The sequence below is a fragment of the Gymnoscopelus braueri genome (genome assembly GCF_963280865.1).
Source record: "Gymnoscopelus braueri genome assembly, chromosome: 2".
NCBI classification, from domain to species: Eukaryota; Metazoa; Chordata; class Actinopteri; order Myctophiformes; family Myctophidae; genus Gymnoscopelus; species Gymnoscopelus braueri.
The window spans coordinates 14,291,751-14,308,636 of NC_137604.1; the positions used below are offsets into that span (position 1 = coordinate 14,291,751).

Consider the following 16,886-nt stretch of genomic DNA (forward strand, 5'->3'; position numbering starts at 1 on the left):
ACACACACACACACACACACACACACACACACACACACACGTTAATACAGTTGAAATATGCAGAGAGAAACACAAACCTTCCCCCACCCACACCCACATACACACACACGTGAAACCATCTCATTCAATTTAATCCTAATACTCAGCACATCATGTCTAATGTCTAAGACTTATGGATCAATGTGAACATTGATCCATAACTCAATCTAAATCTAATCTAAACCCTAACTCTACCAACTTAAGTCCTATATACTTTGTCGTAAAACATGCCCAAAACAGGGACCCCAGGTTGAAACTGGTTACGAGCGGTTTTCTACTACACTGTAAAATCCTCAGTGTTCATTTAACTCTGAAAGTGCTCAAATGTTCAGTGCGATTTATCGAGCACACATGCTGCTTGACGGCCAGATTGCCAGACGACACCTTGGTCTGTAGAAGCCAGTGTTATCACACACACACACACACGCACGCGCACACACGCACACACACGCGCGCACACACACCTGATGTTGCTCCTCGAGCATCCCCCTCTCCATCTTTTCCCTGGTCCTTTGCATTCTCAGGTAGTACAGCTCCTAGAGAGAGAGAGAGACAAGACATAGAGAGGAAGAAAGATGAAAGAGAGAGAGAGAGAGAGAGAGAGAGTTAGGGCAGTGTAAAAGCATCGTCGGTCGTCCACTCATTAAAACGAACACGGGTCATACTCACATGAGTTTTCCTATTATGCAGACGCTGAGGCATGGAAACAAAACATAACAAAAAGACAACTATGCTAAATTAATCTCTGTGCCACTCATTATCATCAACATCAGTAGTAGTATGCAGAAACAACTTTCATACCCGGCAAAATCCTTAGTGTTAATTTAACATTTGACATTTTAGAAAGAGTTAAAAACGGAAACAAATTGACCTGCAAATCAGGGAGCGTACAAGTGGAACCAAATGGACCCGTACGGGCTCTCCGAGTTAAATTTAACTAACACTAAGGATTCTACAGTATACAATGGTTCAGACCGTGGGAGAACGTGCATGCCATTCCAGGAATTCAAGTCATTCAAGCTTTCTCACGAGCTCTGTGAAAAGCGAGGGCAAAGTATGCAAAATTGGCATCCTGTCAGCTGGACATTCAGACGCAAAAATGTGCACGCCTATGACCACAGGAAGTCATAACAGAAAGCGTTAAGCCAATGACAGTCAGGGACAGGGGGGTCCACTCCTTTTGAATCTCAGTGGATCGTTAAGGAGGACGAGTGGTGGAAAAAGTACTCACATTTCTTACTTAAAAGTAAAAGTATCAATACTGCAATGTAGAAGTACTCTGTTACAAGTAAAAAGTCCGGAATTCAAAATTTACTTGAGGAAAAGTACAAAAGTATTGGTATCAAAATGTACTTAAAGTAGAAAAAGTAAAAGTACTCATTATGCAGAATGTCCCATTCAAGTTTTCAAATGTATAAATATCTTTTGAAAATAGCCGATCTACAAGCTCACAATGCGTCGCGATGCGACGCATTGTGAGCTTGTAGATCGGCTATTTTCAAATGCCAGAAATATATATAGGGCTGAAGTGGTTAACGTATGTTTTGTAATAATAATCAAAATCTTCAAAGTAACTAGTAACTAAAGTTTTCAAATAATTGTAGTGGAGTAAAAGTACAATATTTGCCTCTGATATGTAGTGGCGTAGAAGAAAAAGAACTGAAAATTGGAAATACTCCATTAAAGTAAAAAATACCTCAAAATTGACCCCATTGAGTAAATGCACTTAGTTACTTTATACCACTGAGGAGGACGTCATTAACATCACAAAACAGTGGAGTGACCAAATATGTCACCACATGCGCCGTGAAGGTTTATCATTAACATACAGATTAAGTATGTCTTTGTGCCTTAGTTGCTACTGCTATGCTTACAGCTTTCCAATATAATTTCCATGTTCCCAGATCACAAAGTCGCCCCAGTATGTTTGGGTTTTCCAGATTTTCTAAAGACAGAAATAGTTCAGATCACCTGAATTTAGTTCATCATCATCATAACATTTAGTTATTTTTTATGTTAATGCCCTAGGCATACAGTAGATCAGGGATGGGCAGTATTTATTTCCAGAGGGCCACACATACAATTGAATTGAAACTTGACACACATAGTGCTGAATTATGTTAAAAAAGAAATGTTTACAGCTGTACTGTACTACTCTGGTGTAGCCTACTCTGGCATTACAATAAAAACACAAAACAATATAAAACAATCCAGGTCAATGCTGTATCAACTTTTAAATGAGCCTATACATTTATACAGGATCTTATCTTATCTGATATGCACCACGCCAAAAGGTCACTGATCAAACACATCGCATTATGTTATAAATATGGAACAAAGAGTTGACTGTTTCACTGTTTACATTATAAACATAAAACATCTGAGTACATACGGATGGAGGAATGCAGGCATAGTACTCAAATGGTAAATATGAATTACTATTAAGTCGGGTTAAATTAATTTGTCTCAAAACCATTAACATGGCAGCCTTTTAGAATGTAGATTTAGGGGGGGCATTTAGCATTTAGCTTTTCTTTGAGGACTTGGCGGGCCGGATTGAGACGGTCAAAGGTCCGGGTCCGGCCCCCGGGCCGTATGTTGCCCATGTGTGGCAGTAGATGGCAGTTTATTATCCTTCTATTTGTATGTGTATTTATAAGATAAGATAAGATAAGATAAGACCTTAATTGATCCCTGTGGGGAAATTCAGTTGTAGCACAGCAGTACGAGTGAAACAGTGGAGATACGTAGGTAATAATTATTTTTAAGATTTGAGTTTAATATTGATTTTAACAGTAATATTGATTTGATTATTACTTCCATTGTATCACACTGATGGTTGACCTAGTAACCTATGATATTTATACAGAAGACTAGCTATTTCCCACAAAAAAAATGCCATTTTAAGTCCATCGGTCACTATGGTCAGAATCATTTCAATAAAACGGAAAACATTTGTGTTTCCTTCTTCCTTGCAAATAAGATATAGTTACAGTATAATATATAATCCATGGACACTGAACCATAATTTCAGGCGATGGAGATGAGACTTTTCTAACCAATAACATTTAAGGCTATACTGTATTACAGGGTTAAGGTTGTTAAAATAAACTTTGCAAAAACAAAGATGTCCCATCATCTCATCATCATCATGTAGCATGTAGCTATATAGCTTTTACATTCCTGCCTTGAGCATCTACTGTAGCATCAAATGAAAACAACCGTTATTGTTTCAGACTATTATTGGCGAATTCGGTTGGGGGTGGGGTCACCCCTGATGACCCCAACCAGGATGATTCCTGGTATCACACTGACGGACCCACCGCACCGCCTTTGTTCCCCGCTATGTTGATCAAGGCCTAGAGTCAATATTGGCCTGGAGTGACCTATAGGGCCTGCACACAGATGTGTTGATGCTCCATCCATTCTAGAACACACTGTCCTCATGGCTGGGGATGAGCTTTTCACAAACACAAACGTTAACCCATTCAATCCGGGAACATCTGTGTCATTTTAGATTTTTTTTTCCTATTCAAAAATAGCAGATATACTCAGCTCATAGCGTGACACGATCTGCTATTTTTTTTAAATTGAAAAAAATGAAAAAATATAAAGATATTTTTAAAGCGAAGATTTGTAAATCAAATCTTTGCTTCTGGGGGTCCCTGGAACAAAACATGTTGAGACGGGGGTCCGCGGCCAAATACATATCTAAAAAACGTTTTCTAAATCCTAACATACAGTATATGTTGCTATATCAGTGGTGAATTTCCATGTCAAGGACCCCCAAAATGTATTTTGGCCGCGGACCCCTATCTCAAAATATGTTGTTCCAGGGACCCCCAGAAGCACAGACCGGAGTTAAAAATGTTCGCTTTAAAACATATACAGTATATGTATATATGTATATATGTATATATATATATATATATATATATATATATATATATATATATATATATATATATATATATATATATATATATATATATATATATATATATATATATATATATATATTCAAAGATTTGCACAAATGTTCCACTATTAAACCAAAGAAATCTTAAAATGACACAGATGCGTTCCCGGTCTTAATTGATTGACCAAGCCAGGGACGGACTGCTGCTCCTACACCCTGGAATTGATTGTGCAGAAATCAATGTCCCAGACTGAGCCATCAGTGTTTTCTGCCAGGTGTTGTTGCACTGCTTTCCAGACAAGACACACTAGCAGCCCAAGTGTTGACTTCACATGCAACAATGGTGTCGCTGATGTTTCCATTGTGACAACACATAACCTTTTAGCCAGCGGAGCAGAAAAATGGCGTGCAACACATTAAGAGACATCTTTGAAAGGGGAGACTGTGGCGCTAGCATGGCTGCCACTGAAATCTGTGCCATGGCCAAACCTCATGTGTCCAAAACTGTTTGTTTTCAGGATTCAAATTCAAAAGTAGTAAAAGTAGCAGATCCACAAGCTCGAAACGCGTCGCTTCACGCCGCGTTTCGAGCTTGTGGATCTGCTACTTTTGTAGCGACGCAGCAGTAGGGTATTAATTTACGAAAAAACACAAACAGTTAGAATATGGAGATGGGAGGTTTCTGCCTGACAGCGACGTTATGTAAAGTAGATTTTCTACTGTTTCACTACAGGAAACAGCCACTGTATTCTTCTCGTTACTGTGTAACCAGGCTTAACAGTCACACTGAATACATTATCAGGAATGAGGCCTGCTGTAAGGGGATTCCTGTTCACTATGAAAACTCCCAGCTGGTCAGAAGGTTTTTTCCTTTAACCCAGATAGTTTGAACCACAATTGTTGTTGTGGAATCTGATTTCAAACGCATCTAAATGACATAATATTAATGTCCTTAAACATGACTTCTGCATTGGTTCCAATAGACAGAATAATTATGACATCACCACAGCCCAAAAAATATTTCCGGGTATATAACGACAGCAGCGTCGCATTGGAGCATTATTATTCATTCACCTTATATGTGGAATAATAACAGGACACTTATTATATTGTTATAGAGCATAGCATTGAAAAGACCATGAAGGTTCACTGTGTTTTTGACGACACAATAAAGCATCTTATATGTGGAATAACAGGACACTCTTATGATATTGTTATTGACTATTAGAAATATGTTATTTTGTTCTAAATATCCACAGGTTGACAAACTAGACATAGCTAATGTTCTGGGCCTTTTATTTTAAATTGTGAAAATGTCGGGTAGAAAATACTTTCTAAATCGGGAAGTACCTGTTTGTTTACTAAATAATCTGATCTGGTCTAATATCCAGTTACATTTCCCCCTCTCTAAAGTTGGCTGTGTGTGAGTTTGTAAAACCAAACGAAACCATGTTACCAGCCAACAGAAACCAGCATGCTGCAAATATATGATATGCCTGGCTACCCTTTCCACATTCTGCAGCACAGCTACATGCTTCTCCATTATCCCACAGCCAGCCATGGGCAAAAGCATTTCATATTCTACTAGGCGACTTTGTTCAAATCAAATAGGCCAGTGGGTTCACAAAACCTTTTAGCTCAAGACCCAAAAGAAAAATGGGAGGTTTGCCCCGGGACCCAAACTAGTCAAAATAGCCGATCTACAAGCTCACTTATTTTATATTTTATTTTATTATGAAATACTCAAAATGTTGGAATAGTTTTTTTTAATTGATGAACATTTGTGATTTATTTTTTGTTTAATGTTGAAATAATATATCTCTGCTGTCGGGCAGAAACCAGCTACAGGTATATCCAAAATATTAACTTTTCAGGCAATGAAAACAACACAATACTGCCTCATCAATGTCGGTATGGTGACTTTATACTTGAATGTGTCCTTATATTATCATCTCTTTACCCAAATACAGCTCAAGTGGAGTTCGGAGGCTTTTGACCAGTAATGTGGCCAATATACTTTTGTACTTTTACTCAAGTACATTTTTAATACCGTACTTGTAACAGAGTGTTACACTGTTGGTCAGGCTCTACCATCAAGTAACTGGATAGATAGTTGGCAGAGAGAGACAGCGCTCTGGAATGCTTGGTCCAATTTTGTGATTTGTTTTCCCCCAATGGTGTCAGTGAATATTTCATTAGTCCCCGCATTTCTTAACCTGCCGCCTCCATAAATCTATATTATTTAATGTTAAAGAGCTTCACTTGCTCTGACAGTTTGACATGACCCGTGGCAAAGAAGTAACAAACAACCTTGGCTTGGAACGGCAAAAAAGTTGAAAACATTAAAACTTTGTGTTTATGTAAGACTGTTTTAATAGGGTTGCATCATCATCCATCACCGCCTAGTTATAAATGTGAAAGGGCCCATAAATTCAGCTGTCTAGGTAATTACACTGGAGGAGACGTCAAGTTGAGCAGGAAAGCCTTTGAGTTCATAGTTGACATTTGGCAAGAAAGATAAACCGATTCACATTTCCAAAAACAATGACTCAACTTCCAGTTATGGTTTATGCTCGGTCTCACCGCGGTGTCGCACACTGAAAATAGCCAATCTACAAGCTCACGAATCTGCTATTTTCAACAGGGTATGAATCAGGATTTTTGTAGCAGGTGGTCACTGGTCAGACAGACTCACCCATCTTATTACGTCATCAGTTCCAGTCATCATGTCTGGGTTTTACCAGCGAAAACTGACGTAAGCCTCTGATTGGCTGGGCTGTAACGGAGGTCTGTGGATTGTTCAATTCATAATGTCTGTCATTACCTTTTCTTTTATAACTTGAGCTTGCAGATTGGCTTTGTTTACTATTTTTGTGCAACACTGTTGTACGACGGAGCATAAAATAGGGCTTAAAGCGGCACTATGTATTATCCAGTCCATATTATTTTAAATGAATAAAAATGTAATTTTATTAATACAATATACCTTATACAACTGGGGTGGTTATATTTGGTCTCCCTGCTCTTCTATTGAGACATTTAGATCGTGTCAAAGGTCATGTCTCACCTAGACACAGGATCTGACACGAATTTTGACCTGATTTTCAACTCAAGATACATTTATCCCCTGGGCAATTAGCTCAATAGTAAAAAATATCAGCACTTGCGCAAGAAACCGGGTTCAAATTCGGGGTAGAAGAGGAAAAGTTACATAGTGCAGCTTTCAGACTAATTGATATAGTTGATTATAAGAAAATCGATTCGAATGTATTTGTATTGATTCGTTGGTATATAAAAAGGAATAATCACTGAGAAAGGTTGCAAGCACTGCTTCAATCCAAAGCAGTGTCCTGTGGTTTGTGCAGGAGTGGGGCCACGTCAGCCCTGCCCTCACGCTGTAACACAGATGGTTCTGAGCAGGACACCCTCATTAAAAACACAGAGAGAACTAGATGACCTGCCCAAGGCCCGGACCACCATGACACCACATTTTTGGGGAAATACTAGACAGAATGTGACACAGTCCTACTTATGAAGCACAGCACACATGAAAGTCGTGTGTACTGATTGAAGACACCATATATATACTGTATTATATGGTATATACATATTTCATATTTGCATAGAATAAAGCAAAATCTCATGACTGAAACCTTTTGTCAGGCCAAGTCCTAATCTGTGATTTGTGAAACAGCATGAAAGGAGTCCTCCACACTAGTGCTCCGTTTCCCAAACAATTAGCACAATACGTAGAATTGTGATGTTCTTGCTGTTCTACATATAGCCAACCAGTTGAAGAAATTGCAGATTGAGGCTTTTCGCCTTTATGAAATATTACGTTTTATGGAAGATGCTTCTGAACATGCTAGTTTGACCAAATACTCATCTTAAAATAACTAATAACCAAAAATAGCCGATCTACGTGTTGTGAGCTTGTAGATCGGCTATTTTCGGTGCTATGCTACTGTTACTGTACCATAGTAGACATGCTGGCTTCTATGGAATCCAAATGACTGAAATCAGTCGTGGCGACTGAGAACTTTAATGCATGCATTTGTTTTAATAATAGATTGAATTGATTAGTTTGACTAAACCGTTGCACCACTAACACATACAGTAACACACACTGTATGGCCTCTGTCTGCACACACGTTGCAGTGTGTAACACGATCAGAACAACGTGTCCCATAAAATAAGACACAACACAAAAAAAAACGTAAAGTGAGATTAGATTTGCCTGCCTGTGTGGCACACAGACACAGTGCAAAAAATAGGCCTAGGCATGTGTGTGCGTGTGCGCGTGTGTGCGTGTGTGTGTGTGTGTGTGTGTGTGTGTGTGGGGAGGGGAGGGGGGGGGGGGGTTGCGTCCCACACACACTCTCAGTGCATATTTTTAACCCTCGCTTTGCTCAACGAGTTCTAGACAGCAGAATAGCTCTTTACAGCGGTGGTCTGGAAGAACAGTGGCGGGGGAGGGAAAGAGGGTGGGTGGGCTATACTGCTAGTACAGTTTGTACCGCTGGCGGTTCAGCTCCAGTGAAGCGGGGCCGGAGATTTTAAAAAAGTGTCTTGCTCAAGGGCAACATGGTCGGTTGGCGTGCTGTTGATGCTTGGATGCATGTCCGAGTGGATATGGGTTTACAGGATGAAAATAATATTAGGAGGACAAATCCTTTTGGTTCGGTGGGGTTTCTGTTCCGTGTGTTGCATTCCTGAACGTGTGTGAGTGCTTCTAACCGTCGGTTCATTCACAGCCATGACAACCTGATCCACCGGGTGTATTTAGTGGTTGTTTGTTTGTTTGGGTGCCAGATGGGAGCATTGTGACAGGACACAGGACCTGCACCACCATTTTTTTTTGTTGTTGTTGTCTCAGGCCATCTTTGAGAGCCTAACGCCGTGTTCAAACTGGCAGATACCAAGGTGCAGGCTAACGTTCTTTTTTTCAATGGACGCCAGCAGTGGTGTAAAGTAACTAAGTACTGTACTTAAGTACAATCTTGAGGTATTTTTTACTTTACTGGAGTATTTCCAATATTCAGTACTTTTACTTCTACTCCACTACATCTCAGAGGCAACTATTGTACTTTTACTCCACTACAATTATTTGAAAACTTTAGTTAACAGTTACTTCGGAGATATAAATTATTATATTATAAAACATAAATTAACCACTTTATCCCTATTTTATACCTAGGCTATTTGAAAATAGCCTATCCACAACGCGTCGTGAGCTTGTAGATATGCTATTTTCAAACATTTTAGTACTTTTACTTTAGGCACTCTTAAGTATATTTTGATGCCAATACTTTTGTACGTTTACTCAAGTAACATTTTGAACACAGTATTCGAGTATTTTTATATTGTGGTATTGCTACTTTTACTTAAGTGAAATATCTGAGTACTTCTTCCACCACTGGTCGCCAGTGACATGAAGATACAAAGATACATCCGGACAACGTGTGTAGCTGCTACAAAAACTACAGCAGCTACAAAGCTACAAAGAAGTTGAGCTGGTTTCAACTTCAGATACAAAGATAGGAAGCTACAAAGATGCTGTGTAGATTTGTGTCTTTGTATCTGCCAGTGTGAACGCAGCATAAGGCCTGATTTATGCTTGGGCGAACAACATAGCAGATCTACAAGCCCACAGCGCGTCACATCTGGCTTGTGGATCGGCTATGTTCGGCGAATTATAAACCGGGCTTAATACGGGACAACACCACCCTGCTGAACACATCTCATTTACCAAAAGATAATGATCTGTAAACATGTGATGTAGTCCAATGAATGAATCAACACACACACACACACACACACACACACACACCCTCCAGTCCATGCAGTCATGCCTTTTTCCTCTCACCACAAAATATTCATAATTCCACAGACACTTTATGCTATAAATCCTGTGGTGCAGCCTAAACCTCACTCGGCACGCCCCCACACACACACACACACACACACACACACACACACACAGGCGATTTCTAAACAAGCATCACAAGACAGCATCAGCAGCAGCCGGCCAGCACTATGCTATGCTATGGGGGCAGGGAGGAAGCATGTGAGATAGATAAGGCAGAATGAAACAGCCTAGAGGTAGGAAGAGAGAGAGAGGACAGACAGAGACACACAGAGAGAGAGAGAGAGAGAGAGAGAGAGAGAGAGAGAGAGAGAGAGAGAGAGAGAGAGAGAGAGAAACAGACGGACTGACTGAGAGAGAAGACAAGAAAACAGAACAAGGCATCTGACTCACATGAGGGTTTCTGCCCATGGGTCCCAGATGCATATCCATCCCACACCTCTTTGGATTCTAAGACAAAACGCTCTCTCCGTTTTCCTTTCCACTCCTCTCTCTCTCTCTCTCTCTCTCTGTCTGTCTCTCTATGTGTCTCTCTCTCTATCTCAGCCGCATAAGGCATCAACCAGGCCGGCTCCGCTGCATTACAGAGGCCTAGCGATACGCCAGCAAGGCGGCAGAGAGCAGAGAGGGGAAAAGGAGAGAGAGAGAAAGGAAGAGAGACAGAGGGAGGGCAGCGCAGACATAGAGAGGGGGGAGGGGCCGCGCGGGGGTAGACTCATTTGCATCCGAGCTCCTGATTGGCCGGGAGGGAGAGGGTGAGAGGAAGTGTGGGTTCCTGTGTGTGTGTGTGTGTGTGTGTGTGTGTGTGTGTGTGTGTGTGTGTGTGTGTGTGTGTGTGTGTGTAATACAGCATCCTCTGCTCTGACACTAGAGGCAGCTTGGTGCTCTCTAGACTCTAGTCTAGATAGAGAGCACCGACTCTCAAAGTGAGGTCCTGGGACCCCAAGGGGTCCTTGAGGGGGGTTTCAGTGGGTCCCCAGCAAAATGAGGAACAGTATAAACACTTTTCGGCCATTCACGTTGTGAACTTGTAGATTGACTCTTTTCGATTTTTTTTGACAAATGCCGACAAAACTTCTCTTATGGGGGTCCCTGGCACAACAAATCTTTTCAAATGGGGGTCTGCGGCCACACACACACACACACCACACACACCACACACACACACACACACACACACACACACACACACACACACACACACACACACACACACACACACACACACACACACACACACACACACACACACACACACACACAGGGGGGGACCTTGGGATGAAAATGTTTGAGAACCAAGAACACGAGAGAGCACATTCCAACTGAGGCGTCAACCGAGTCACCACCGGGAGAACACAACTTTAGATAGAATACTTTTATATGTAAAAAAAGCAGTGATCGAGTTCTTTACAAGATGCATTTGTGATAATGTCTGTGTATATGTTGTTTTATGGTGATCATCATACCACTGCAAATATGAGACACAGAATACAGTAAAGACAGTAAAGAAGGGAACAATCGTTGTCAAGAGAGACAAAATAAAACCTAGCAGCAAAGTAGGCTAATCCACACACAGACAGAACAATGCATGACCACAAACAATAGCTCAGCTAACACAGGACGTCTGGTCCTCCCTTGTTTGGCCAACACTAGTCTCTTCTCCCTCCAGGCTCCCCGATTGCAGAGGTGGAAAAAGTACCCAAATGTTTTACTTAAGTAAAAGTATCAATACTGCAATGTAGAAGTGCTCTGTTACAAGTAAAAGGCATGTGTTCACAATGTTACTTGAATAAAAGTACAAAAGTATTGGCATCAAAATGTACTTAAAGAACCAAAAGTAAAAGTACTAAAATGTTTGAAAATAGCAGATCTACAAGCTCACAACGTGTCGCGATGCGACGCGTTGTGAGCTTGTAGATCGGCTATTTTCAAATAGCCTAGGTATAAAATAGGGCTAAAGTGGTTAATGTATGTTTTGTAATGTAATCATTTATATCTGCAAAGTAACTTGTAACTAAAGTTTTCAAATCATTGTAGTGGAGTAAAAGTACAATATTTGCCTCTGAGATGTAGTGGAGTAGAAGTAAAAGTTTAGATAATTGGGAAATACTCCAGTAAAGTAAAAGTACCGCAAAATTGGACTTAAGTACAGCACTTGAGCACATGTACTTAGTTACTTTACACCACTGTATTTAACCAGGCAGGCAAGATTAATAAGATCATGTGGGTTCACAAAAACATTTGTGAAACCACGTGATCAGTCTGGCCAATATTATGCCAGGCTACTGATCTCACATCTCAAGCGTCTGTTAAATGCCTAAATTGTAAATAATTGCAAATAGAAAAAAGAGCAATGCGTCAAGTACTGTTAAACGAAGGATAAGCCACAGTTTTTCTGTTGGGCAACAAACATGAACGGTAATAGAAAGACTTCTTACAAAAGCGATTGTGAAACATTGAGCAAGGAAATCAGTTTAAGGTGTGGGACAGGACAGTAATTCCAAGATAGCTATTTCCGTAGTTTAAGAGGAAGTGTTTCTATATATAACCTGTCAATGGTAAAGACAGGCTCTTGTCCTGCTGTAAACATGGAAAAAAAACCTGAACAACCAACAGGGTTCATTTTAGGAAACAGACAAATGACAAATGTCCAGTTTCACTGGGACTTCAACAGGCATCTGGTCTAGTCTAGTCCAGGGGTTCCCAAACTTCATCAGCTCGATACCCAAAAGATAAATACGGTGTCTCCCCGGGACCCAAACTTGAGAAAATACATTGTGAATGAATAACTTAAAGGGGAAGACCACCCATTTTCAATATTTAACTATGTCATTAATATAGCATAAAGGAGTTGTGTGGAAATAAGAAAAAATTTAAATGTTAAAAATTTTAAATTTTAAACCCAAATTGATTTTGGGTTTAACATTGCAAATTACACCATGATGAGTCATCACGGTGTAATTTGCAATGTTAAACCCAAAATCAATTTGGGTTTAAAATTTAAAATTTTTAACATTTAAAATTTTTCTTATTTCCACACAACTCCTTTATGCTATATTAATGACATAGTTAAATATTGAAAATGGGTGGTCTTCCCCTTTAAGCCCCATTTTGAAAATAGCCAATCTACTAGCTCACAATGCATCGCGACGAGTTGTGAGCTTAGCTGTTTTTACAATTTCTTAAATGTTTTTTGTTTTGTTTTTATTTTATGAAATTGTTTAGAATTGTTTAGTTTTGATTTATTTCATTTTATTTTTTGAAAAATTTGAAAAAGAAAATTGCAATAATATGAAAGTGTGGTCAGTGTTTGGGAAACACTGACCATACATGGGCAACAAGCATCCCTCTCAATCAGTTTTAACATGATTCAGCCCTGCGTTTAAGGTTTTCGGCCCTTCGCTCACTTTATCGCTGTCAGTATGGCCCTCTGGGGAACGAAATGCTGCACAGACACCCATGGTCTAGACCAGGGGTCTTCAACGTTTTCAGGCGAAGGACCCCCTAGCTGAGAGAGAGATGAAGCAGGGACCCCCTCTATATTGTGTCTCAGATTAAACTTTTTTTGTTTACTTGGTCTGCTCATTTTTCCCCTCTACACCTATACCTCTGTGCCAAAAAATAGCCGATCTACAAGCTCACAACGCCTCGCGCTGCGAGGCGTTGTGAGCTTGTAGATCTGCAATTTTTTGGCTAAAGTTCTCCTCAGAAAAGGGATGCTAGGGTTCAAGTGGTTAAGGGACCAGTCGAAATTTACAGAAGGGGGTCCCTGGAGGAAAATAGGGGAGGGTCATGCCTTTATAATTTTAGTACAAGGGAGGGTCAGCTAATTTTACTTTGAATCCAAGGGAGGGTCATGCAATTTTGAATTGATAAAACAGTCCGTTTTTATATACCTTTTTAGTACAGCAGAACAGTGGTCAACGACCCCTCTCTATTTCAAATGATACAAAAGGATTCAAATCCAGTAACACCTGACATTTAAGAGACAGACAGATATACACACTACTATACAGAACGTCATACAATCAGCTTACAGGTTACTGGTATGAAGAGTGAAAACTATGTACAAGAGAAAAAAATCAGGGAGGAGGTGGGTTAAGACCTAGACAGGGGCCATTTTCGAATTGCACAAGTACAAGCGCACATGCGATTGATATGGGCACATTTCCTACTAATGATGACTCAACCAGGTAATCAGTTTCCCTTGAAATTCTAACTCCCATTTCTGTGGAAGTTCTTGACATCCGACTTCCAAGTAACTGACAACATTGATGCGTCATCATACATCAAATGAAAGCCTGTATTTACCTTGATGTACTAAAACCTCCCTTAAATACTTTGCGCTGTGTGCGTGTGTAAAACTGTCATCCTTGAGTTGAATTTCCTTTCTGTTGTCACGCACATTAACAGTATCCACCATCGATAAGATAAAATATAATACAAATCTTCACTTTCCTACGTTAGGGACCACATGTAATACCTCCACGGACCACTAGTTGAAAACCCATGATGTAGGTAACAGTGTTAATAATTATGGGATTCAATGGGTTTCCCACATGTAAGTTTAGAACACTGTCCATTCTGCTACCACTACAGACACTACACTGTGCATTTAGCAAGACTGACTACAGTAATGTTCTAATCAATGTGGAAAGCAAAACATTGTACATTATCAGTTTTAAATGTCATGTTGTTGTATTTGATGGGGAGGGTTAGGGGTGTCAAGATAACACTAATTTCACGATACATACATGATGTTGGGCATATGATATCGATATGATACATTATTAATGTTCTTTTCTCATGTATCATCAACATTGGCCATCATCTTTAGTTTTAAAATAACAATTATAAAGCACTTTAAAAAAACAATTACAAAGTGCTTTGTACACACAAATAAATGCATTTGTGCAAGCACCATACAGTAAGAACTCCTATAACTTTCACCGGCAAAAAAAATAAAGAAAATACAAATAATTTAAAAAATATTACGATACAGTATGACATCTTGACAATACCTATCGTCACATTGTAATACCACGATAGGCTATATCGTGGGACAATATATCGTGACACTCCTATAGGCGGGGAGGGTTAATCTTTTTTTTTTAATCACTTGGGGAGGGTCATTGATTTTTTTTTAAAGTCAAAGGGAGGGTCATGGCATTTTAGATCAGGGCACATACATTTTCTCCAGGGGTACCCTTCTTTAAAAATCGACCTGTCCCTAAGGTAAAAAAAACAAAAAAAACATATCACACTAAGATTTGGCGGACCCCCTGTAGTAACTCTGAGGACCCCCTAGGGGGTCCCGGACCCCCTGTTGAAGACCCATGGTCTAGAACTCTATGATCAGAGGGGTGGGGCCACACATAAAACTCCCTTCTGGCTGGGTTATCTACGGTTACGTTACAGCAGGGATGGGCAGCATTTATTTCCAGAGGGCCATACTGACTTGGATGAAGTGAGTGAAGGGCCACACATAGTGCAATTGAATTGAAACTTGAAACACATAGTGCTGAATTATGATAAAACTGCATGAATTTGGTAGACATGCCAGACTACTGTACAATAAGGTCCTTGCTTTCAAGAATTTTCAGTTTCAGTTAATTTGTTTTCTTTCTTTCTTTCTTTCTTTCTTTTTTACAGCTGTACTGTACTGTACTGTATCACTCTGGTGTACTCTGGCATTACAATGAAAACATAAAACAATAGAAAACAATCCACGACAAGGTCGTCTCATTTTTTAAATGAGCCTATAAATGTATACAGAATCTTATCTTATCTGATATGCAGGTCACTGATCACACACATTGCATTATGTTATAAATATGGAACAAAGAGTTGACTGTTTCACTGTTTACATACGGATGGAGGAATGCAGGTATTGTACTCAAAGGGTAAATATGAATTACTATTAATTGGAGTCGGGTTAAATCAATTTGTCTCAAAACCATTAACATGGCAGCCTTTTAGAATGCAGATTGGGGGGGTGGGTCATTTAGTTTTTGTTTGAGGACTTGTTGCAACAACATGTTGGGTGGAGGGGGGGGGGGTAGGAGACAACAACATGTTAGGTGGAGAGGGGGGGGGATAGGAGACGATTTCTGCTATTTGTGTTAGTGAAAGGGACACCAATGCGAAAGTGGTTAAACCTGGCATCGTTCTTTCGCTTAGTTGGGGAGAACAAAAGTTATACCACTTCAACATTTTAAACAAACCAAAAGGCTAGGGGTTTCTAAGTGGCTTGTGGAATAGAGAAATGTATACCCCAGACAAATAGCCTAATCAATGGCATCTGCCAGCTTGCTGGTGGTAATTTCCCACCTTACTTCTCTCTTATTTTAACCAATCATCTCACTTCTGCATCCGTACTTACGCACGCTGCTTCATTGCACCTGCTTACATTATGTAGAGGACATTTTGGTGGGTATACATTCACTATCAGTCTTTCAGTTGTACCAGACTATGTCGACAGAGAATGTGACGTCACACTGTTGAAAGTAGCTGAAAACCTCTCAAGATGGCGCCAGCTGTCTATTGAACTCCATTGAACGGGTTCCTCAAGCTATATATTGCTGCTCTACTCAATTTTTTGTATTGTTTTGTTTTTCAGATACCTTCCCACAATCCCTTTTGAATAATAATACTAAACTTTATTTATTTAGCACTTTTCAAAATAAGGTTACAAAGTACCTTATTCAGAGAACAGGATAAAATCACACCAACAGAAAGACAAAGTATGAATAAATATACATATTAGAAGGCATAAAAAAAATCCTGTCCAAGAGAGGAAATAAGAGAAGATAAAAGCATTAGGACATAGACAGGGGGAAATAGATAACATAAACTATGGATAAAGTAGAGAATAAGAAATACAATAGTAATAAAGCTCAAAGTAATGAAAAAAAAAGAATGGGTACAGGATTATAAAAAGGTTTTCCCTTAAAAGTAAGTTTTGAGAAGGGATTTAACCACATAATACCTATATCGTCTCTGTCGAGTGGAAACCTCATTTGTTCAAAACTGTTACTTTTCAGGATTCAAATTCAAACGTAA

The 16,886-nt window shown here is 39.7% G+C and overlaps 1 protein-coding gene across 2 annotated transcripts in view; it reads right to left on the reverse strand.

Annotated features, from left to right (window-relative positions):
* gne (glucosamine (UDP-N-acetyl)-2-epimerase/N-acetylmannosamine kinase) overlaps positions 1 to 16,886 on the reverse strand; it is a 41,665-nt gene that overhangs the window by 19,527 nt on the left and 5,252 nt on the right. The window contains exons 1-2 of one of the 2 annotated variants that reach the window (XM_080443559.1): positions 10,218 to 10,510; positions 504 to 575 (exon numbers count right to left, since the gene is read on the reverse strand). In XM_080443559.1, the coding sequence (XP_080299685.1) occupies positions 504 to 575; positions 10,218 to 10,256 (111 nt within the window). In that variant the 5' untranslated portion in view covers positions 10,257 to 10,510. Of the gene's footprint in view, positions 1 to 503; positions 576 to 10,217; positions 10,511 to 16,886 lie in introns of those variants that run through there. The other variant, XM_080443560.1, reaches the window with a different exon arrangement.